The sequence below is a fragment of the Vipera berus genome, assembly GCF_964194415.1.
Source record: "Vipera berus genome assembly, chromosome: 6".
Taxonomy (NCBI): domain Eukaryota; kingdom Metazoa; phylum Chordata; class Lepidosauria; order Squamata; family Viperidae; genus Vipera; species Vipera berus.
This window is the reverse complement of record NC_138208.1, coordinates 57761058-57785236: the sequence shown is the minus strand read 5'-3', so window position 1 is coordinate 57785236 and position 24179 is coordinate 57761058. Positions and strand designations below refer to the sequence as shown.

The 24179-nt window shown below is 35.9% G+C and overlaps 2 protein-coding genes across 2 annotated transcripts in view; both read left to right on the top strand.

The window, feature by feature from the left end:
• Positions 1-323: 323 nt before the first annotated feature.
• On the top strand, positions 324-19535 carry LOC308670361 (sodium-coupled monocarboxylate transporter 1-like). The gene is made up of 15 exons (XM_081331861.1): positions 324-1122; positions 1872-1937; positions 3127-3178; positions 4515-4582; positions 5202-5356; positions 7703-7843; positions 8756-8885; positions 9263-9351; positions 10267-10376; positions 10716-10783; positions 11699-11785; positions 12203-12378; positions 13391-13494; positions 14507-14592; positions 18131-19535. Exons 1-15 carry the CDS (start codon positions 772-774, stop codon positions 18242-18244), a joined length of 1797 nt encoding a protein of 598 aa, XP_081187987.1. The 5' UTR covers positions 324-771; the 3' UTR covers positions 18245-19535.
• Positions 19536-21808: 2273 nt separating this feature from the next.
• Positions 21809-24179, top strand: part of LOC308669757 (sodium-coupled monocarboxylate transporter 1-like) — a gene marked incomplete at both ends in the record, with an annotated part of 40964 nt that continues 38593 nt past the window's right edge. Inside the window, 2 exons of the mRNA XM_081330633.1 lie at positions 21809-22183; positions 23910-23975. Of these exons, the coding sequence (XP_081186759.1) occupies positions 21809-22183; positions 23910-23975 (441 nt within the window). The remainder of the gene's footprint in view (positions 22184-23909; positions 23976-24179) is intronic.

Sequence of the window (24179 nt, the reverse complement as noted above, 5' to 3'; positions counted from 1 at the left end):
CAAATGAATACCTTCCGAGACCAAAGATGGTATTTTAGTCGGACAATTTAAATGAATAAATTAATGGAGGCTATGGGTTCCTGGCAGTATATTTAAACTGGGCGTTGGTTGCCAGGACATCACATTACTACGCTTTGTCTGGATGAAAGAATCCAGCACCTTGAACAATAAGAGATAGTAGCTGGGCGGTAGCAGGGATGACTATGCTACTCCACGCCCTTCGGCCACCACTTGTATTCTACAGCTGAGAAAATCTTCCTGGTCTGGACCGGTTAGGGCTGTTCTCTCTTTCCCTCCCCTTTCGGTGCTCGGCATGATGACACTGCTCCAATACTGAACCCGGGGATAAAAAGGAGCCTATCCATTAAGTGCCTCCTCAAGGTACTAGAGAGGAGCTCGCTTAGTAGGTTTGGTTTCCAACCTCGTCAAAGACGGCGGCCGGGAAAGGCGACAGGAATCAACACCGGGATAACTTATTGTTGGGCGCGGGGCAGGAGACAAGGAGGCGAACGGCCAAGCGCCAGCCAGGCAAACCCGGCCAGAAGGCAGAAGCTCCGTCCTGAAGGAGAACAGCAGCAGTTTCTGGAGTTGTGCGAAGCGAAGGTTGCCGGCGAAGCGACCGTCTCCTGAGCAGAGTTTTGCCGGGCTTGGCAGACGCTCGCGCAAACCAGACGAGTCAAAGGCGCGCGCTGAGCGAGGAAGCGAGGCAGGCGGTCCAAGAGCGCCCCCCGGATTCTTCGCCCGCTCGGCGGAGGCGCACGGAGCTCATCCATGGTCACCTGCAGAAAAGTCGGGGGGTTCGCCGTCTGGGACTATGTGGTCTTCGGGGTCATGCTGTTTATCTCCGCGGCCATCGGGGTGTACTACGCCTTCGCGGGCGGCGGCCAGAGGAGCCGCGAAGCCTTCTTGATGGGGGGCCGCAGCATGACAGCTTTACCCGTGGCGCTCTCCTTGACGGCCAGCTTCATGTCGGCGGTGACGGTACTAGGTACCCCCGCCGAAGTCTACCGCTTCGGGGCTATGTTTAGCCTCTTCGCCATCTCCTACGCGCTGGTGGTGGTTATAAGCGCGGAGATCTTCCTGCCCGTCTTCTACCGCCTGAAAATCACCAGCACCTACGAGGTAGGGAAGGAGGGACCAGCTAGCCTTGCCGGGCTGCGCTCATACTTGCTTTCTGGAGAGGCACTCGCCCGTTTCTCCTTGGCTGCTGACTATTGTTTTATCCACATACTAGTAATTGTACATAAGCAATTACTGTCATATTGTTTTCTACATTCCAACACTCGTTTTCTGAACTCTTCAACTAGGAGGTGGAGGTTAGAAGGAGTTGGAAATGCTCTGCCGCTTGTCCTATAGAACTGGACTCTGCAGCTGAATTTTCCATTACGTTGTGATCCCAGCAGGCAGGAAAATAATTTAGAGTAGTTTCTCAAGCAACTTGACATGTGGATGTCAGTTCCCAGAATTCCCCAACCAGCATGCATTCCTACATTTTAAAAGTTGCTAACATTGATTTAGAGAGCACGGAACAGCTTCTGACAAATGACTTTGCTTCCTTGTCATATAGCCCCCTGGCCTAGATTATGATGTCTTGTTTCACTTTACAAAATGAAATTGTGTGTGAGTCAATAAATGTCTTATTGGATAATAATCATCATGAAACCTTGTATTGGATGCAACAAAACAATTGTGTATAGAATAAAGCTTGATGAGGAATGTAGATTTATATAAACAGTATAGAATGACAAAGGTTGGCAAAACAAAGCATGGTTGAAGAGTTAGACAACTCCTCTAAAGTAATAATTCTTCAGTAAAATGTTAATTCTTCCATCAAAATTACACAAATGTTACAAAGTATTTGTTTATTACAGTACCTAGAAATGCGGTTTAATAAACAGCTGCGCTTGTGTGGAACAGGGCTCTTTATTATATTGACGGTAAGAAAATTAATTTTATACATTTCTTTTAATGTATGACATTTCTAAAGTAAATTGACTCAGCCTTCTATCTTTCCAAGGTTGGTAAAATGAGGACCCAGATTGTTGGGGGCAATATGCTCATATTATAAACAGCCCAAAGAGTGCTGTAAAGCACTACAGGGCTGTATATAAGTCTAAGTGCTATTGCTATTGCTAAATTTTAATATTTAATAGCTCTGCAGTAGATTACATAACTAAGAAATTTAATGTAGTGTAAATAATAGCTGTAAAATAAAGTTGATTTTTAAAAACAGATATGAAGTTATGAACTATATTATTTTATATGGACTAAACTGAAGTGCGAAGTAAGGGAAAATCTTCACCCCCATGACAAAGAGAGTTTGATTGCTTATTTAAGTTATAATAGATGTTTAAATAAATATGCTAAAAAGTTTTGAACTAAACCTTTTGAAAGAAAAATGTTTAAACTTTATATCCTGTAAAGTGGTATATTTGCCATTTAGCTCTTTATTTGGAATATACCTTGGATTCAAATCTAAAATAATTTAAGGGTTTATTCAGTCATCTTTTACTCTATTAAAATTTTCATTATCCTAAAAATTCTCTGGCATACTGGAGATGTTTCCTAAACAATATGAGATGAGCTATAGTAGATTTCTTGGCAACATCAGGAGTTAACTATCACATAACATAGTTTACTTCCCAAGTTATGATTATCAAAAGAAAAACAAATGTTAATCAACTTGAGATCTTTGGATCTCAGTTTCTGACTATGAATGAACCTTGACCATTTTTGAAATCTTTAGTTGTTCAGGAATTCAACAATCTTCTTAGAAGAACCAGTTTGTTTATTTAAGTCAAAATTTATAGACCACCCATCTCACTGTATAAGTGACTCTGAGTGTCTTGCAAATAATTAGTTGCTTTGCCTGCAGTAATATTCCAAACAACAATGTACTGCATTTTATCATGATTACGATAGCTTCTTATTTATTCATTCTAAAAATTAAAATATTCTTCTTTTATTATATTTTGTGTAAATGCTATTGAAACCTATCAATTTTATCAACACATCTGTCTTATATTGTTTGGATTTAATTCGCCATTGCAATTCTGTACAGTGCTGTTTCCAAATAGTTCTTGGAATGCCAAGATGAACAGTTTGTGTTGTTTGTTTATTTTTTAGGTACTTTACACTGGAATTGTCATTTATGCTCCAGCCTTAGCTTTATATCAAGGTAACTATCTGCTGATTCTGAGCATGTTGATATAACTCAAGTTGCAATATCAGAACAGTAGGTATAATAATGTTGAAAAGTGATATAACTAAATCAGGGGTGTCAAACTCAATTTCATTGAGGGCCGCATCAGCATTGCGGTTGCCCTCAAGGGGTCGGGTGGGTGTGGCCAGGGTGGGTGTGGCCTACTGGGTGGGCCTGGCTAGACTGCGTATGGCCTACCGGGTGGGCATGGCCAGCTCTACATCGTTCGCATCAAGGGTGCCTATGGGGGCCTGGGCAGGAGTGGGACAGATCTGAGGGTCTCTGGCAGGAGGAGGGTCTCTGGGCCAGGGCCAAGGCAGTGGGGGCCGTTCCCTCACTGTTTCCAGGATGGCTTCGCGGGCCACATGAAACCACTTCACGGGCCGGATCCAGCCCCCGGGCCTTGTGTTTGACATGTCTGAACTAAATTATGCTACTCAGCTATAAATAGCCTAGGTTTAATCAATTCTAAATATTAAATAAAGATTCACATGCATTCTAAAAGTATTACAGGTAATCCTCGACAGTTGAGCCCAAAATTTCTGTTGCTCAGCAAGGCAGTTATTACGTGAGTTTTGCCCCATTTTATGACCTTTCTTGCCACAGTTGTTAACTGAATTGCTACAGTAGTTAAGTTAGTAACACAGTTATAAAATGAATCTGGCTTCCTCATTGACTTTGCTTGTCAGAAAGTCACTAATGGTGACCACATGACCCTGGGACACTGTAATGTCATAAACATGAACCAGTTCCGAAGTGTCTGAATTTTGAACACATGATTATGGAGATGCTACAAAGGTCATATGAAAAATGGTCATAAATCATTTTTTCCAGTGCCATTGTAACTTCGAATGGTCCACTAAATGAATGGTTGTAAGTTGAGAACTGCTTGTACAATTTATTCTTTAAAAATGTGATCAATTCACAATTAATCTTGTATGTTCTATTTGTAATACAATGCAAATTTCTCTTATAATGATTTTCATTTATTTTTTCACAAAAACCTAAATAGTTATATTCTACATTATTTTTATAATAGACCTCGATAATACATATATAATAAATATGTGTATACACATACAGTATTTTTAATCAATCCTGCAATAAAAAAGATTAGACTTACTCTTCAATTCAGTTTTATCTTTTTTTGTAGATTTAGACTATCTGCATTATCCCAGAAGGGTTGTCTATTCAAGAACATATTGGAATCCCATATCAGCTAATTTTTAAAATTGTGTTCAATATGCTTTGGATTAACCATTTTCTGCTATTTTAATTTTTAAAAAAATATTTTGTACTTTTTCTTCTCTAGTTACAGGAATTCATTTATGGGGTGCAGTTATTGGAACAGGAGTAGTATGTACTTTCTATTGCACACTGGTAAGTCTGCAATTATTTTGAAAATTGCTATAACTGCAAAGCTGAAACACTTAATTGAACAAATTCACTATATTTACTTCTATTATTATCATTTTAAATACAGGTAGTCTTCAACCTATGACCACAATTGAGCCCAACATTTCTGTTGCTAAGTGAGACATTTGTTAAGTGAACTTTGCCCCATTTTATGACCTTTTTGGCCACAATTGTTAAGTGAATCAGTGCAGCTACTAAGTTAGTAACCCAGTTGTTAAGTGAATCTGGCTTTCCCATTGAAGTTTGCAAAAGGTGATTGCATGAGCCCAAGACACTACAATCGTTACAAATATAAACCTGTTACCAAGCATCCGAATTTTAATCACTTTGCCATCGGGATGCCGCAACAGTCATAAAGGTGAAAAATCATTATAAGTCACTTTTTTCAGTTCCTTTTTAACTTCGAATGTTCACTAAATGAATTGTTGTAAGTCGAGGACTACTTGTAATCTGCATTAAGCAAAGATATTTGTATGGCTTGGATATGAAATGCATTGAACGTCTTAGACTTCAATGACTATTATATTTCTTTTAATACTGTATTACTTGCCTTGTACTTTAATGTCTTTTCTTATCCATCCAGGGTGGACTAAAAGCAGTGATTTGGACAGATGTTTTTCAAGCTGCAATCATGATAGCTGGATTCTTATCTGTGGTTATACGTGGTGTGATAGTACAAGGAGGTTTTGGAAATATAATGGATGATAACTATCATAGAGGAAGATTAAATTTCTGGGAGTAAGTATTTAATTTATTTGAGATAGAGAAGAAACTTTCAGATATACATTATTTGTTATGTAGCTAATTTGAATCATTTATATCAAATAAATTATATTTTCCAGTAATAGGTATAGAATAAGGCTGTTAATGATCAGAATGCTTAAGTTAGGATCAGAAAGACCTCATTCATGAAAAATCACTGAGTGACATTGAGTTATTCACTTTTTCTCTGCTCAGACTTTTTCATAAAGTTGTAATGAGGGAGATGAAATAAAAAGAGATCTCCAAGTAAATTGCCTTGAGGGGAAGATGGAATATAAGTCAAATAAGATAGATAGATAGATAGATAGATAGATAGATAGATAGATAGATAGATAGATAGATAGATAGATAGATAGATAGATAGAACAGGTAAAGGTTTAAAAAGGCTTTTGTAAGGTAAAAAGTTTACCTACCTACTGTAGGATGTAGCTACATTTTTGTTGGAAGGATCCAAACTAGTATAGTAGGGGTAAATAGTAGAGGTAAAGAAGACTACAATAGGCCACAATAGATGGGAAAAAATAACAGATTGGATGTCCTATTTTGTGTGAGCTTAAAACAGTTTTTGATACAATTTTAGAATTTATTCATAAGGAATCTTTGCATCTTCAATGACAAAATTATTAATGATGTAGAGGTAGTCTCAAGTTACATCCACAATGGAGCTTGGCCATTTGGGTCCAAGGTTGGAATAAATATTAAACGATCTGTCTCAAGTAACAACCAACCATCCCTGCTCTACCCAAGGTATTCATTAATCAAATGTGTGGGTCATTAAGTGGAACATGGAGTGGCTCAGGGGTGAGACACATCCTGGGAGGCCTAGTGCAGGTACAAGCCCACCTGCCTTGGGATTCCCAAGGTCTCTCCCATCCTCCTGAGATATCCCATGCTCTGCTTCTGCCCCTTGGGAGGCTCCCACAAGTGTCTCACTGCACAATTGACTGTCTTGCCAGTGAAAAACAGTGCAGCAGGAAAATGGTGGACATGCCTGCTTTTCCTGGTTCTGCCCCTGCCCTTCCTCCTGACACGATTTCCCTGCCTTTCTGAGGCAAAAAAGGACTGGTTCCAGTGGTGGGATTCAGCTGGTTTGCAGCACTTTGGCAGAACTGGTAGCTAATTTTTTGTTGCCCAGGAAGCGGCATCCACACAGAGAACTGGTTGTTCACATATTTGAATCCCATCACTGACCGGTTCCCTAACCTTTCAGAGCTTTCTGCCCCATCAGCTGGTCATCAGGAGACTGCAAACTTCAGCTGGATTTTTCTAGCCTTAGGAAATCAGACCCTGAAGAGTAGAGGAAAGGAAGCAAGCAAGCAAAGAAACTTGTCTTAGAGTCTTGCTGGGTCCTACAAGCAATCAGACAAACAGCTAAAAGCTTTGCAAGGATCCCGCTTCTGTTCCATTTTAATACACATGGCTAAAGTTTCTGAGCTGAATGTTTTTTCTGCTGCTCCTCAAGGTAGAAAGCTGCAGAAAGAGTTTCTTTGCTTTGCTTGCTTCCTTTCCTCTACTCTTCAGCCTGGAGTCAAGGTAAGATTTTTTAAAAAGAGATAGAAATTGGAAGGCAGAGGTAGGAGTTTAGTTTTATCACCCGGGCGGTGGGGGAAAAGATCAACAAGACTGTGCCAGCTTTTTTATTTATTTATTTATTAAAAAAATAAAGGGGAGGAGAGGAACTCCCTTTCTGGAGGAGAGAGGGGATTAAAGTAAAGGAAAGGTTTTGGGAAGCTCGGCCTAAAGCTGCTACCTTAGCATGCAGAGTCTGGTTACCCAAAGGCTAGCAAGTGCCTGGAGAAATTTGCAGTCTCCCAATGGCCAGCTGATCAGGGCAGAAAGCTCCAAATGCAGCTGCCATTTTCTGCCAAGAATTGTCTGAGCTCTGAAAATGGTAACTGCTTCCAGGAGGCATGGGGAGCAGGCCCAAGTGCTGCAGGGTCATATCAGGGCAGGATGGGGGGGTGGGGGAGGGAGAGAGGTGGGGAAGTGCTGCAGCACTCCCATGGTCAGTCATAAGGGTGAATGACCACGGGGGCACTGCAGCCGTCATAACTTTAAAACAGGGTCATATGTGGTTTGCGGGTGTCTGTTGTAACTTTGAACATTCGTTAATTGACCTGTTGTATCTGGAGGACTACCTGTATGTAATAAGTTTTTAAAATGTGTTCTGTGCTTTCAGTACTTCTGCTTAATATTTAAGATTTCTTAATATGTTGTCAAATTAAGCTTGTGAAATATTCATTGAAAGAAAACATAAAGTATTGTTTAACAGAGATATGATCAGTTAGCTAATACTATAAAATGCATTTTTATTCAATGCAGCTTCAGTCCTAATCCTCTGCAAAGGCACACATTCTGGACAATTGTTGTAGGTGGGACTTTTACCTGGCTTGGTATATATGCAGTCAATCAGTCTCAAGTTCAGCGATATCTTTCCTGTAAAACCAGATTTCAAGCAAAATTGTAAGTTAACATGTTCTGTTTGTTTGCTCAAGGATTTTCATTTAAATTGTATTCTCAACATCAGTGTCCAAGAATGATACAACCTGTATACTTATAAATGCAAAACTGTTAGTAACAATGAATTTAGCATTATTTAGGACATTCCATTGAAGGACATAAGCCACAATTGTAACAAAATTATCAAATTATTTATTACCAATATTAGTAAAATCTCAAACCACTATGATTTTGTAAACTCTTTCTGATTTATTACCCATTTATGTATGTATAAAGTCCTTTTGAAGGGCATAATTACTGTTGACATAGACATTGAAAATTAACTATCCTATCTGTGTTTTAAGCAAAGAGCTAATCTTGCTGTTCAAGATGTCTGCTGACGAGATGATAACAATTAAAAAAGAGCAGCATTTGCATGCTGTTTGGAAATTAGTTCTCTACTTCTTAGAAATTGTATCTTAAATGTTCAAACTGGCCTAAAGGCAGACCAAAATAATACCTCATACTGTCCAATATGATGCACATTATTCATTTATTTTTCTCCATATTTTTCTGACATCTTACTCTCAGGGTATGTTTACAATAATAAGAATACTACAAAGTTTTAAATCCTTATAAAAATAATTAAACACCGGAAAGAGTTGTTTTAATTTATGTGGGGAAACCCCCCTGAAATCCTGGTAAGTCAGATATTGACTTTTACATGTACACAGCTATTTACATTTTTGGAACATTTGCATAATTTTTTTATCCAAAGAAACCAGTACATTCCTATCTAACAAAGACTTTTTCTTTGCCTGCCAAAGAGGAAATAAATGCAGGTACAACGCAATGCAATGTGTACATATAATGCTACAAAATAATGATATTTCTACACAAAGTAAAAAAAACACCCTCTTGTTTGTTTCCTTACAGATCTCTTTATTTAAACCTCGTGGGACTCTGGATAATTCTTGCATGTGCAGTATTATGTGGATTAGTAATGTACTCTGTTTTTAAGGATTGTGACCCATGGACAGCAAAATGTGTGGTGGCATTAGACCAGGTTTAGTATTAAAACATTCTTAATTAATGCTAAATAAACATTAGGGCTATGATTTTCAGTTTTCTATTGGGATATAATTTGATTACAGGGAGTTACTAGAAGAAATCATAAGAAACCCCTTTTGAAGGAAACAGTTAAGGAATGAATGACATTAAATTTTGAAATAATGTCTCCCAAAGAATGCCATGCATAATTGAGGAATTAAATTAATGGTGTATTTTTATGCCAATTTTGAACCGTGAATTTACCTTCCTTGAAAAAAAGCAATTTTAAAGACTATTTTACACATATTTTTATCAAATGTTTAGGTATTGTAAAGTAGGAAGAAAAATGTATGCAAAAAAGTATAAAATATACGGGATATTTGCATTTTTCAGCTCGTGCCTTATCTGGTATTGGAAATTCTACAAGAGTTTCCAGGAATGACAGGTCTTTTTGTTGCTTGCGCTTATAGTGGAACCTTAAGGTAAGTTAATTCAAAATTCAATAGAGAAGCGGGGGAGGTTTCAATGGAGTCAATAGCAACCTACTGCTAAGCTTGTAAGCCGCCCTGAGTCTTCGGAGAAGGGCGGGATATAAATGGAATTTTTAAAAAAAAACTTATAACAAGTGCAGTGGTATACCCACTGAACTCAAGGAGACTTACTTCTCAACAAATATATATATATGGTTGCACTTTAGTGTGATTTCCAATTAAACAGATATATTTATTTTCCCTTTTAAAAAATCTATATGGCCACTCATCCCACTACTAAATATAGGATTATATAGCACAGCTTCACTGTTTATGTAGTTATTTTAGGTGATGCAGATATTAATTAATCTAAATGTGAGCTGAGATCACATACTTTATTACTATGTTAATGTGAATGTGTAATTGTATTTTATGGGAATACTGTTGCTCTATAAGGTGACCTAGAATGTATTAAGTAACAACAACTGTAACAATATCATTAGTAAATAAAAAGAAAAGTGAACTTAGGAAAATTTTACAGAGAAATGAAAGTCACTGGATTGGTACAATGGTACATTATGCTAAACCAAAATTTGCTTGGATTTTTTTTTAGCATAAGACATGAATCCATTGTGGTATATACTAACTATGACTTATTATAACATAAGAGGTCAGTAATTTATTATCTAGACTTGTTTCTTTAAGATTTCATTAGGAACATCTTTGAACAGAATGGAAAGTGTTTAAATTATGGGCTTTTTTCCTAAGTAATAGATAAAATTAATAATGTCTTTCAATTATTTTAGTTATTCAGCTGCTTAACTTTAACAGCAGAAATAATAACCACTATAGTAACTATTTGATAGTAAACGAAATACACCTTTAAACTGATATGAAATTACATGAACTCTATTTTACCTGCCTTAGTACAGTGTCCTCTAGCATCAATGCTTTAGCTGCTGTGACTGTAGAGGACCTCATTAAACCTTATTTCACGTTAACTGAAGTTAAATTGTCTTGGATTTCTATGGGGACGAGTAAGTATATATTAATATTTATTTTAAATTTAAATTATCTTAAGGACATTTTTTAATTTGTTTTTAAAATGATTTATTAGATATTAAAAATTACAATTACTATTTTTTAAATATATGAGCTATTATTTTGTAATATTATATATAAGCTAAATGGTATATGCTTAAAGAAAAATCTGTTTGGTAAAAAAGCCTATTATTATGATTGGTTGCATAATCTGGATTTGATATTATTATTATTATTATTATCATCATCATCATCAAAAAACAATCTGACTTTTGTCTAATGCTAGTATATAAATAAAAACTTATTTGACCTCTTTGTGTACATCATCCACATAGGTTTATTTTATGGTGCGGTCTGCATTGCTATGGCTGCCTTGGCATCAGTTCTAGGAGGATTGTTACAGGTATAATTAATAATTTCTTTGTCAAGAAATCTCTCTGGAAATCAAAGCAACCCTTATTCCTTTCAATGGATTCTTTTTTTTTGTACTTTGGACTTACTTTCATTGTAGTATTAGCATTGAGTAAACCTCAATAGTGTAAGCCAGTCCAGTCCATAACCTTCAATGAAGAGGCCTTCATCCTGCAGTGAATTGATTCACCATGAGCATAGCACAGGTGCAGTTTAAGAGTGCAGTACAAACATGTGATGTGTCAATAAGACATTTACAAATAAAAGTCAGCATAAAATGATTTGCTTTCCTTTCTTCTTTCCTTTCCCTTTGTGTCTGTCTGTGTTTATGTCCATATATTGTTTTAAAAGCTATTTTAAGGTGGGGCAAATGATGGCAGAGAAGATATAAAGGAAGGGAATAGTATCCACATAGGCCATTTCTGTTTTCCAAGGCATGTTCCTTTCAATGATATTTGTCTCTAGTTTGAAAAATCAGAACCCAACCAATTCATCATGGGCAATTTTAAGTGGGGAAATGGTTTGCAGGAAAAGGATTAACTATACCCTCTCATACTTTTCTATTACTAATTGTGCAGTATATATATAGTGTTCCTTATCTGTAAGTTAATGTATTGTTGCCTATCTGATGCCCTACACATGTGCTGGAAAGGATCACAGTTTCCTAAATGCCTACCTATAGTACATTTGTTAAAGTCAACATATCTGCAGGAGATCAGTTAGGAAATGTTGTTCTACTAAATAACCACTATTGTGGTTCTGATTTTTTTTCCAGTAGAAAAGCTGGATAAGTACATTGTAAATAAATGTTATCTTTTCACTTTAAAATGTTTAAATGAAAATGAAGTTATTTAGCATCATTTGTAGATTTTATTCCTTCAAATGTATAACTTAATGTTTTTCTTAGGCAGCGTTGACTATTTTTGGCATGGTTGGTGGGCCTCTCCTGGGACTCTTTTCCTTGGGCATCCTTTTTCCCTTTGTCAATGCCATGGTAAGAAAATCTTCTATTTACAGTACTATTTATTTAATTGCTACCCTATCTTCTGATTCAAGACATTCTTCAGTCTCCCTGAAAAAAACAAATTAGTTAAAGGTATTTGAAACTATTAAATGCATCATTTCAAACCACAGTGAATTGTAAACATTTTTGTGAACATTAGCTTTTTTAAGTTTTGGTATACTATAGGGACATAATGTTTGTCTCAGAAATAACATCAACAGGATGACTTGGAGATCCTTCTCTTCTGGAGCTCTAAATTATATTAAAAAGTCCCATGCTGCTTTTAGTTAGGAAAGTAGTATGCACAATTCTAAATAACTAGTTTCTAAAAGTACAATGTTTAGAAATTACAGTGGGATTTATTTCTTTTCTTTTAAATGTGATCAGATTATATTTCTTGTTTTACAGGGTGCATTTATAGGTCTCATCTGTGGATTTGCTCTTACCCTTTGGGTTGGAATTGGAGCTCAGATTTATAAGCCGCTACTTTCTAGGACTCAGCCATTATCTCTTTCAATTACAGGCTGTAACATAAGCAGCCTAAGCACAGAACTGCCAGCTTTTACAATTGAAAATAGTGAGAGGTATATGCCAAATTTATTAACATCCACTTAATATGACACATTTAATTATGCCAAACACAGTTAGTCTTTTATTGCTAATTAATGTTATTATTTTTTGCATAGTAGGATTTGAAACCCACTCAAGTACACATTTTTCTGTTCACGTTTGCAGGATACATTAACACTTTGCCAGATTTGTCCAGTGCTGTTAATTTGCTTCTGCTGGTGCTTTTATACAAATAATGTACATTTTTTGTAGAAAGATATATTTAAATTCAAAAGGAAAATGGCAAAGTCCCATAATCTTAGGCATTATTGAACAATGGGTTCACATTATTGAACAATGGGATGGGTTCACACATTCTGTTAAGCCATTATTTGTTTAATCATGATTCCCTAATTAAGCCACAATTGCTTTTGATACATATATGCCAGTAATTATGATTGCCAAATTGCCGTGACTGAATTAATATATTGCACACAGCCAAAATCAAATAAACTAGTGATAATTTAATAAGTTAGCTAAACCAGGCCATCATAATGTGTCTCTTGCAGAGAAACATCATGTTCTAAAGACCTAAAGACAAACCTTTGATATAATTAGAACTGGTTTGGGATTATGTTTTTATTGTGACTGCTTTTAATCTTTGTGTGTTCTTCAGATTACATAGAAGAAAATCACCTGCTTTCCTTTAAATTTCCCTTAGCTTGAAAATCTAGGTTCACTTTTGAGTAAGTCTTTGTGACTGTAATCAACAGTGTGCACAAGGGTGGCCAAAGTCAGGAAGAATAACAAAAGCAACCTTGTGCTGTTGCAACGAAAACTCTGCTTGCTTGGTGCATGCAAAACGCTGTTTCAGGCATAAGACTGTTTTTCTTTCTATGAAGACAGCAAAAGCCTCCTATTATGACTGCATTGCTGCTTTGCTAAACTGTTTTAAATACCGGTAATTATATTTAATATAACATTGTCACTGTAAGATTTCATATAAATTCTGGAAATACATCAATAAATTCTATTTTGCCCCTCTAGATCAGTCCTTGCAGATTATTGGTATTCCTTATCCTATCTGTATTTAAGCCCAATTGGAACTCTGTTTACAGTTGCTGTGGGAATAGTCCTTAGCCTTTTGACAGGTAATTAATGATTCCTCTATTTTTGCTTTTATTCAAGTATATATTATTTCCAGAAGAACAGAATTCAAATGCTGCTCTGTATAAAAATTATATCTGAAGTTATAATATCAAAATGTTAGGATTAGGTTTCTGCTTTGAAATTGCATCGATACCTGGATTTTTAGAATCCAAAAATTAAAATATCTATTGGGAAATGAGTTTTAATTTTTGGCTTATTTATAATATTAAACTTTTAAACTTTGAAAGTTTAATTTACATTTTTCCCTTCTTCTGTAATAAAACTCTGTCCATATTTCAGAGATGGGAAATAAAGTATCTTATTTGTTAAAATAATATACATTGATTTAGAATAATTGGATTTCTTATTGCATAACAATTTCTTTTTCAATCTTGTTTAAAAGCCTGGAACTCAGGCTGCTTTAATAAATAACACAAAGGTGCTGAACTTACATAATAAGAGCTTATACAAGCTCACATGAGCACTTCTAAATCTTTTTAAAGTGTGTCCAGCCTAATATACAGTTAAACAAATAATTTGGTACATGACAAATCTTCATTTTATTTTAAATTGTAATTTATTTAGCTTTCTGAATTTATCAACTGGATTTGACTTCGCAGACAACCTCACCTAGCTGTTGCAAATTCAAATCAAGTTGATAAATTTCAAGTTTATTTTAGATGCATGAAAAATGGTTTCATTGGCGTGAGCATACAATTCAAGAAACAGAAAGAAACAAGCACATTGTTTGTTTATTCATTTATCAAATTTACATACTGTTCATCTCTACAAAGTGATTCTGGGCAGTTTACAAATAAAGCCATACAGCCACATAAAAAAAACATAAGCAAAAATGTTAAAAACAGAAGTAAAAAAAAGTTAGAAAAATTTAAAAGTGATTACACGATATGCCATCTCATGTTAATACTGTTGTTACTGTTTTGCACAAATAATAATTTAACTATACTATATGTGTGTTAATATATTTTAACTAATCACATAAATGTTTTTCAGGGGGACTTAAGCAGAATGTGGACAAAAAATTCTTACTCAGCAAAGAGGATCTTTTTTGTAATTTCTCAGGTGGTAAATTGAAACAAGTATGTATACATTATTTTATTTGATTCAACTGATAAGGATTGCAAAGAAACAAAGAATCCAAAAATTACAGAGAGGTCCAAACACACTATATAAGAAAAAGCATTTAACAGATATTCCGACTTCAATCCATTTAGCGCTTGAAGTGCTTTGAACAAACCAGTGCTTTGAACTGAGCACAGAAACAGTTCACCTGTTGACACACTCCAGTCACATAATTGGATAGATTTGTCCCCTAATTAGTCATGTAATAATTCTATTTGATTACATTAAGTTTCCATATTCTCTTCAAAGATAGGTCCAAGTACAATCCATTGCAGAGGTCAGAATTATTATGACTTGTTTCTTTGATGTAGTTTTGAAGTTACAGTTCTTTTTGCCCTTAATGTTACTCTTGGCTGTTATCTGAAGAAATAATTGGCCACTTTCAGAATGATAGGCATATATATTATAGATGAGATTGGCCGCAATTTTTTTTTCAACAGCCAACTATGTACTTTAATCTCACCATAGAGAAGATTTCATGTCTTAATGAAGACATTTCAGATGCTATATAATTCAGAATTTATGAAACAGTATTTAAAACATTAGATAAATTCTGTAGCTTAAATAGTCACCCTGCTTTTCCCTTTCTACGTAAATTTATAGTTCTAAGAAGCAGTAGATTAATAAAGTTGTTTAAATTTGTATTGAACCTAGGATATAAATAGTAAAATTTATATAAGTTTATAACCTGTGTGAAAGTAAATTTGATCATTATTATAGTTTTCTGGCTATGAAATATTATTACATAAAAGAAGACAATGAGTATTTAAGAAGTTCTGGATCTTAAAAGTACCTAATTCTTAACTAGCTTTTGTTATAGAGCTGAAGGCACTAAGGATATAACAGAAGAGTCCTTTATCAGATTCTGCTACTGGTAGTGATGTCCACAGAGGAAGGTCAAAATCTGTAAAATGGAAGGTATGGTATCATGGTCTAAACTCTACCTCTTTTGTACATGCATTGACATTGCATGCAAGTGCAAAAATGGCAGGGCTCTGATTGTTAATGTCATGCCCACCATTTTCGAGATTTTAATACTCCCACCTGGATAGACAATTCTGGCAAGTGGAAAGTTTTATTACATCCTTTGCTATATATGAGCACTAAAAAGTCATCCCAGAAATTATTCCACTTGGGGCATCCACAGTGTATGTCAAAATGTTAGATGATCAAAACCTGCATCCATGAGTTAGGCTATAGAGGATTTTGCATAGTGCTTTCTTTTATAAATAAAACTCTTCTTTAAAACATTGTCTAACCAACCGAAAGTCAGAAACAGCCCTTTTTAGGCATTATGTCTTAAAAATGAAATTCTTGATTAGCTTATAAAAATTATTTACAATAAAATTGATCCTGAAAAGCTGAAATAATTTGCAACTATACTATTAAATACCATTTCTTTGGTGGGTATCTTTTATTAACTATGCAAAAAATCTAGCATTCCTATCTGAAGGCTAACATTAGTGAGGGAATTGTTTATACATATCTTTATTTCAAGGAAAGACTTCTCAGTTCCCTTTGGAAATCTTGTCACTTCTAAACTTCAAAAGGATGGTATTCCAAAGGGGTGGTGGTGGAATCTTGAATTTGTTTTGATAAGAGCCTAGCTTTCAGTTTATCACACCTGAATTAGGACCCTGTTTCAAAAGGGTAGTATTTATTTATTAAACGTATATGGCTGCCCAACTCAAAATAGTGACTTTGGACGGCTTAAAAAATTAAAAATCCACAGCACAGAAACCCATACCACCCACCCACCAACTTGGTAAAAACCAAGAAGCAGGACCTATCCTTGATATATTTAGGATTTAGACCTTTTGTTGGTATAAAATCAGTGTTTAGGCTTTGGTTTCAATACAGATATTGAAAGCCTATGAGGATGTTCTATTTCTCTTATTTACACTTGGGAGCAGATGAGCGGATATATATTAACTAACTGAAATAACAGTCTGTTTTCAAAGACCACTCATATAATAAATACACATTGCAAAAATCTAATCCTGCAATTATCAATGAATGACATGATCAAACATTGCTTTCCAGTAGTAAGTGCAGCTAATGTACAGTATAGACCCAAACAGGTAAATATTATCCTGTGCCACCACTGTGACTTGGGCATCTAAGAAGAATGCTAGAACATTCTCCAAACTGTATCTGATCATGCAGAAGATTATTAAGCAATAAAAAACACAATTCCCCAAACACTAATTAAATTAATATTTTAAAAACTATTTTGTTTATGATTAAATATAAACTCGAGCACCTCATTTCATTTTTTATTTATTTGTATTCTGCTTTTATGATTTTTACAAATAACTCAAGGCAAGCGAACATATCCAACAAACCTTTCTCCTATTATCCCCACAGCAACAACCGTGAGGTGAGTTGGGCTGTGATAAGACTGATTAGCCCAAGGTCACCCGACTGTCTTTCATGACGAAGGCAGGATGAGAGCTCATGGTCTCCCACTTTCTAGCCTTTCTAACCTTAACTACTAGACCAAACTGCTTATTCATAAGGTGTGGCATACTGATAATTTCTTTACCATTGAGGAAATAAGTAGTTTTGTAGTATAAGGAGCAGCAGTTTGGTCTAGTGGTTAAGGTGTGAAATTGTGAGTTCTAGTCCTGCCTTAGGCATGAAAGCAGCTGGATGACTTTGGACTAATCATTCTTTTTCAGCCCAGCCCACCTCATAAGGTTGTTGTTGTGGAGAAAATAGAAGAAGGCAGGAGCATTAGGTATGTTCACTGCCTTGACTTATTTATAAAAAAAATAAAGGTAGGATAAAAATCTAATAAATAACTGCAAAGTTATTAACATTAACATTAAAGTTATTGGAGGATTTGAAATTACATAGAAGTTCAATAATAATTGGTCAATAATAATCTTGAGCACAATTCAGTGTCATGCTATTAATCCTTAAATCCCTACATAGTTTGACACCCAGATAGCTAAAAGAGTTTTTCTTCTCCACCAGGAGTTCTGGAACCTCCTCTCCAGGATAATTTGCCTGGTACGAAAATTATTATTAAAAGGGACATGGTGGCTCAGTGGGTTAGGACGCTGAGCTTGTTGATCGGAAGATCGGCAGTTTGGTGGGTCGAATCCCGAGTGCCACGTAGCAGAGTGAGCGCCTGTTACTTGTCCCAGCTTCTGCCAACCTAGCAGTTTGAAAGCACGTAAAAATGCAAGTAGAAAAATAGGGACCACTACGGTGGGAAGGTAACAGCATTCCGTGCGCCTTTGGCGTCTAGTCATGACCACGGAGACGTCCTTGGACAAACGCTGGCTCTTCAGCTTTGAAATGGAGATGAGCACCGGCCCCTAGAGTTGGAAACAACTAGCACCTTTACCTTTACCTTTACCTTTACTTTTAATATTATTATTATTTTGTCACTAAGCAAAATCACATCTATTTACTCAACTGTTACATTTATTATTACATATACTGTTCTTTATTACATTTATTCTAAACATACATCTTGTTTTCCAGGAAGATAAAAAAGTTTTGAACTGCACACCATGCAATGAAGGAACTGACAATCCAGCCTTCAATCATATTGAAATGATGACAGACAGTAAAAAAGGAAATGATACTTATTTGTGAAAATGTTGGACACTTTGCTAAAGTTGACAGCTATTTCAAATATATAAACATGGAATACAACTAACATTTTCCTCATGAGAATACATTAGAAATTTCATCCTAACCTGAACTTTTGCCCTCCCATATTTTAACATCAGTCCATATTGGCTGGGATATTGTTAAAGAATACATTATCCAAAAAGTAACTAAAATATGGAAACGATAACAAATCTAAAGTTCTGATTGCATAAGATATGTGAAGGTCATTTTGAAAATTAATACCTGTCATACCATTGTGTGCAAAATGAAAACTATGTTATGACTGTGTTTTTATTATTTCATTGACTATTGGCTATAATCTGAGATCAAATAACTAAATGAGATTTTACTTCTGAGAAAAAAATGCATAGAATTGCATTGCCGTGTTTTATTTTCCAAAAGCTTCACTTATTTGTCTTTAGCATCACCCAAAATGTTGCACATTTCTTCATGCCCTGATTTTTTTCATGTTAACATGGATAATTGCCCATGTGTAAATCTCATGTGGAACTTTATTTTTCGGGATCCTTTATGGTCAGAGCACTAAAATCACAGAAAGACTAGGTATATTGATGGTTACATATAAACTTTCCTGTTTCAAATGTCTTCCTTACAGCATCTATCAGAGTGCAGTAAGAGAGCTTATGTTATCAAGTTAAAACTAAAAACATAGTTCTACAATTCTTTCAATTTTGCATCCTGATGCAAATTTGTGAGAGATGGTTCAGTGTGAATTATTCAGTAGAAATACCATCAGAATGTAATCCTACAAGTTTACTCAGAAATAAATCCTTTTATATTAAAAGAGAAATGTTATTACAATTCCAAACCTCTTGGTGCTTCTCAAGTTGCCTGTGCCTTTATTTAAAACCTTAAAAACTTTTAAAACTTTTTTTTAAAACCGGGAAGCATAAAAGCTACCATCTTCCTTTTCTTTGCCAAAGAATAGATCTCAGTACTCCATGGACTCAGAACACTGGAAAAAATTGGTCAAAAGATTGCAGCTTTTTGGCTAAAATTGGGAAAGGGAGTTTAGGTGGATGGTTGAAATTGCCAATGAGAGTTTAGGAATACGCAATATTTGTGTGATGGAATAATGAGGTACATGGCTGTGAATGTCTGGAAGACTGATTATCTGAATATGTAATTGAGACTAAATGTTTGGGAGTTAACCAGAAGAATAAGAATATTTTTTTAAGGAATGATGCTGAGAGAGAGGTTCTTAACACTATGTGTGTATATTTGAGAGAAAAATTACTTGGGTATGATCTGTCTGTGGAAAATCTATTAATTAATTTCAGAATAATGTATTTAAAGTTATTTTGGGAGTGGTATATCCTTTCTATGAAATATGTCTTTTCTTAGAAAATAAAATTATAAGTTGAAAAGACTGTGCTTTACTATTAATCTCAACAGTATGGCTTTTTATTTTTGAGCAAGAATGGTTCCTAAAAAAGTTCAGATATAGCCAAGATTATAAATCCTTTTTAATAGATTAAATTGGAGTCATATATATATGTGTGTGTGTGTGTGTGTGTGTGTGTGTGTGTGTGTTTGTGTGTGTGTGTAAATTTTAAATTGCTAACAAAGAATTAAGGGAGACTGATATGCATTTCAAACTTATTAGTTTTCATCAGTCAGCCATACCCTTCTGAGATTCAAACCTGGGCTGATTGCACATTAGGCAGTTGTTTTCACCTCTAAGCCACAGGCTCTCTCTCGCTTTGTTAGCTGAGAAGCAAGGGGAGATATGTGTCAAATGCTTGTTAACTATTTTAGATTACCTTGCTAGGCCCCAAACATGGGACAAATCTTTATTTCCTGTGTCAGCCTAACCTGAAGGCCATCGACAGGCAGTAGTCACACCGGTGATAGCTCATATTTGTGTAAATTTTAAATTGCTAACAAAGAATTAAGGGAGACTGATATGCATTTCAAACTTATTAGTTTTCATCAGTCAGCCATACCCTTCTGAGATTCGAACCTGGGCTGATTGCACATTCCTTGACTTTTCTGATATATGTTTTTGTGGTTATACCTCCAATATAGCTCTCAACCTTAACAGAACACACAAGCCCCTCCCCCTTGACAAGGATATACATATGGAGGGTTCTCAATTTGGACGTAAATGAGCTTTGAATACTCTGGCCAATTACTTGAAATCGACTATAGTAAAACTAAGAAGATCCTGATCTTTGATCTAAATTGCACACTTGGAGGTTAAATGGTCAGAATACTGCACAAGTGAAATCTTATATTTGGGCATAGTTTTCCATGGCTCCATCGAATGCAATGTATACCAAAATTATGTTATACAAAATACTCAACTAAAGCTCGCATACAGCTACTGTTTGGTGGCCAGCTAAGATTTTACACTTCCTTTACACTTCATGAAAGAATATAATCTAAATTCCTCAGGATATTCCAGGTAGCTCCTTCTGTTCCAAATGTAGTATTAAGGAGAGATGCAGAACCATCTAAAGTTAAAACAGGTGCATGGACTTGTATCCTAGCACATAGGTTGAAGTTACTCTACTTTCATACAGATTTGAGTTTTTTGCTTATTGAGGACATTTACAAATTAATATGGTTCAGAACAACCTTACAAAAACTTCAACACACTTCCAAAGAGGCATTCCTAATGATGGGCTATAAGAATGCACTCCACACATTTGAACAATGTGTCAAAGATTTGAAAGCCCAACAGGACTAGTCTGTTATACCTTAAGTATGTTTTTCTAAGCAGTCAAGCCCTTCTTTAAAGCCAGTGCAATACTTACTGTTTCCTTCCTTTTTTAAGTAATACGAAAAATATTTACATTTTTTCCCTATAGTTTTACTATGGTTTAAAAAAAGATCTAGAACAGAATAGAATATCTTTATTGTCACTGTATAACTCACAAGGAAATTAAGAATACTTGGGAGAAGAAGCATTTGAGAAACAGATATTCTTTCCAGCTGAAATATATTTCTGGATAATACTTGAGTATCAGAAAATCTGCCTGGTTCGCAACTCCTTCCAAAAGCTACCTATTTTGCAAAGTCTTGGCAAAGACACAAAAAAATAGTATAAAGAAAAAAAACCACAAATATCAAACGCAAAGACGTGGGATTAAAGAGGGAAAGTGTTAGATGGAAAAAGCTGTTTAGCTCAGTTGGGAATGCGGGATGAAGAAAGGGGGGCAATTTGATAAAGACAACAGGTGGGCACGAGAAAAACCCGTTGTAGGAGGGAATGCCTACAAACAACGGGAGAAGCGGGTGGAAAAACGCAGCAAAGTGGGGAAACGGCCCCGTGCGCCGCTCTCCAGGCTCCGCGAGCGCTTCTAAGCAACGGGGCGCGGAGGCCTGGCCTGGACGGTTGGCAACGCGTGGCTTCCCGGGCGCGGAGGGCTTGCATTGGGTTTCGGCTGCGGAAGGACAGCAGGCCTTCAGAGTGGCGAGTCGACGTTAGACCGTCCGAGAGGTGCTGTATTTGCGGCCACAGCTTTGCAAAGGGAAGAATTGGCCTGGACTATTGCTTGCCCTCGAGGGGCCCGGATTATCATGCCGACGACCGGCTCTCAGTCCGATGTTGGCACTGACATACTGAGTCAACGTTTCACCACCCTGGACTATGCCGTCGTTTCCACAACGTTGCTTTTGTCGGCGGTAGTCGGCGTATTCTACGCCTTCGAGGGAGTCCTAAAATCTCACAAGGACTTTCTGATGGCGGACCGCAATCTAAGTTTTTTGCCTGTGGCATTTTCCCTCGCGACTAGCTATATGTCGGCCTTGACAGTGCTGGGAACTCCGGCCGAAGTCTATCGCTTCGGAAGTGTTTTTCTCCTCTTCGCTTTTTCGTACGCCATCATGGTGGTGACCAGCGCTGAAGTGTTCTTACCCGTCTTCTATCGACTGGGACTCACCAGCGTTTACGAGGTAGGAATAGCAGCCTTACCTACCTACGCCATGGCGAGCTAAAATTTACATCACACGTTACGTCATAACTCTATACAGTCTATTTTAATGTTAAAACCTTTCCAGTGTTTTTCTGGATCGGGATGTGTAGCTTAAGATTTCGCTTGGATAATGAAATGGACAGCATAATAACTTAATAAATTACAGACTTCTATTTTCTTCTCTGACTTAGCAAGAGCTTGTCCATCTAATTTTCATATTGAAATTGCGCGGAGACCCAACAGGAAAGGTTTTAATTTCTGAATCTTTCTTGGATTTCAACCAGTGGTTTATATTAAACTTACAAATGGCGGAATGCAAAACGTTTCAGAACCCCTCCATTTAAATTCTTACTTTTTTGAGTGGTCCACGTGTTGGTCATTGGGGAATTCTGTGTTAATTGCAATTCAGAATTGCCAGCGGTAAGGTATATACGTACGATATATATTTTTCATTAATAATTTAAAATTCTCGGCCCTTTTTTCAATTCTATTAAAAATAAATTAACCAACCATTGATACAACTTAAGTATTTAATAAATTAACAGTGCTAAAAGAATAAACTGTTCTCAGTTATCTAAGGCTAAAATTAATTTAAAATGAAACTTCAGGTTTCTTGGAACTCAGTGGAATTTATTATCTTGCAAAAATATTAACTTAGAACAATTTAATTTGTTGGTTTCTCTTAAAATAGGTCCTTCAATTTTTGTTCCAAAAGTATAACTTATCAAATTCCCTAAAAAAAGAGATGCCTTCTAAAATGGGAGCAGTAATACACTATGGATATATTATCAATTTCCTTCCTCCGGCTGTGTCCTTGTTTTGTTTTTTAGTCATCTCTGTTTATGGGAATAAAATGCAATCTTTTCTCGTGGCTTTCCATTCTAAAGAAAAATAAAAACCAATACTTGATTCTAACCCATACCCAGTGCTTTTTTTGTAAAAGAAAAAGGTGCCGGAACTCACACATGTCATACAAACCACCTTGCCTACCGTACAAGGTTCCATCCAAAAAAGGTGCCGGAACTCCGTTCTGAGCGTTCTATGAGAAAAAAAGCCCTGCCCATACCAACCTTTAGAATCATGAGAGTGGAAGAATTAACATAGTATATGCAGTACAATGCAGTGAGCCATGTGCAGATCTGTACACTCTTTTAATTGGAATCTTACTGTAATTTTTTTTTATGTCTTGCACTCTGAAATGAAGAAGAACATTCTCATTCACCCTTTAATGTACTGTATTCTCCACTCTCATCAAGTATGATGTCCAGAAGAGGACATTGTACTCTGATCACAGCAGAATAAAATGGGACTATAATTATTTGTCGCAATTTGGAAAGTGTATTCTTTTGTTGGTGCATCTTAAAGTTGACTTTGACTTTTTTTCTGTAATCATGTTACACTGCAGTCATTTTCTGCTTATAGTCATTATTCCAGTATATTTTTCACAAGTAGCAGTACCATGGTATCACCCTTCCTCAAGATACTTCCACTGTAATGTGCAACTTATTCAGAAAATGTTTGACACTTCACAAGCAAATTCCTTTTCTTCCTCTGTTGAATTCCTTGATAAATTTGTGTTAACTCTTACGTTGGCTTTCTTGTTAAAATTTGGGCATTCAAACGTCTTTGCTCTTTTCCTTCTGTACATTGCATTTTTCTGTACATAAGTGCATTTGTTTTGTTTTAATATCTTACCTCTCTTGCAGTACTTGGAGCTTCGATATAACAAGTATATGCGTATTCTTGGAACAATGATGTTTGTAATACTAACGGCAAGTAAAAATACAGAATGTTATTGATTATCTTTAAACCTTATTTAAAGTATCATAAAAAGTAGTTTTTAAATGCAGTGTTACTTATTGCAAATTTAGAAATTTGATATTGTAAATGGTATGTTCCTGGTTTAAAATTAAATTGGCTTTTAACAAGTTAATTTATAAAGGATCATATTTATAAGGGAAATCATTTTCCATATA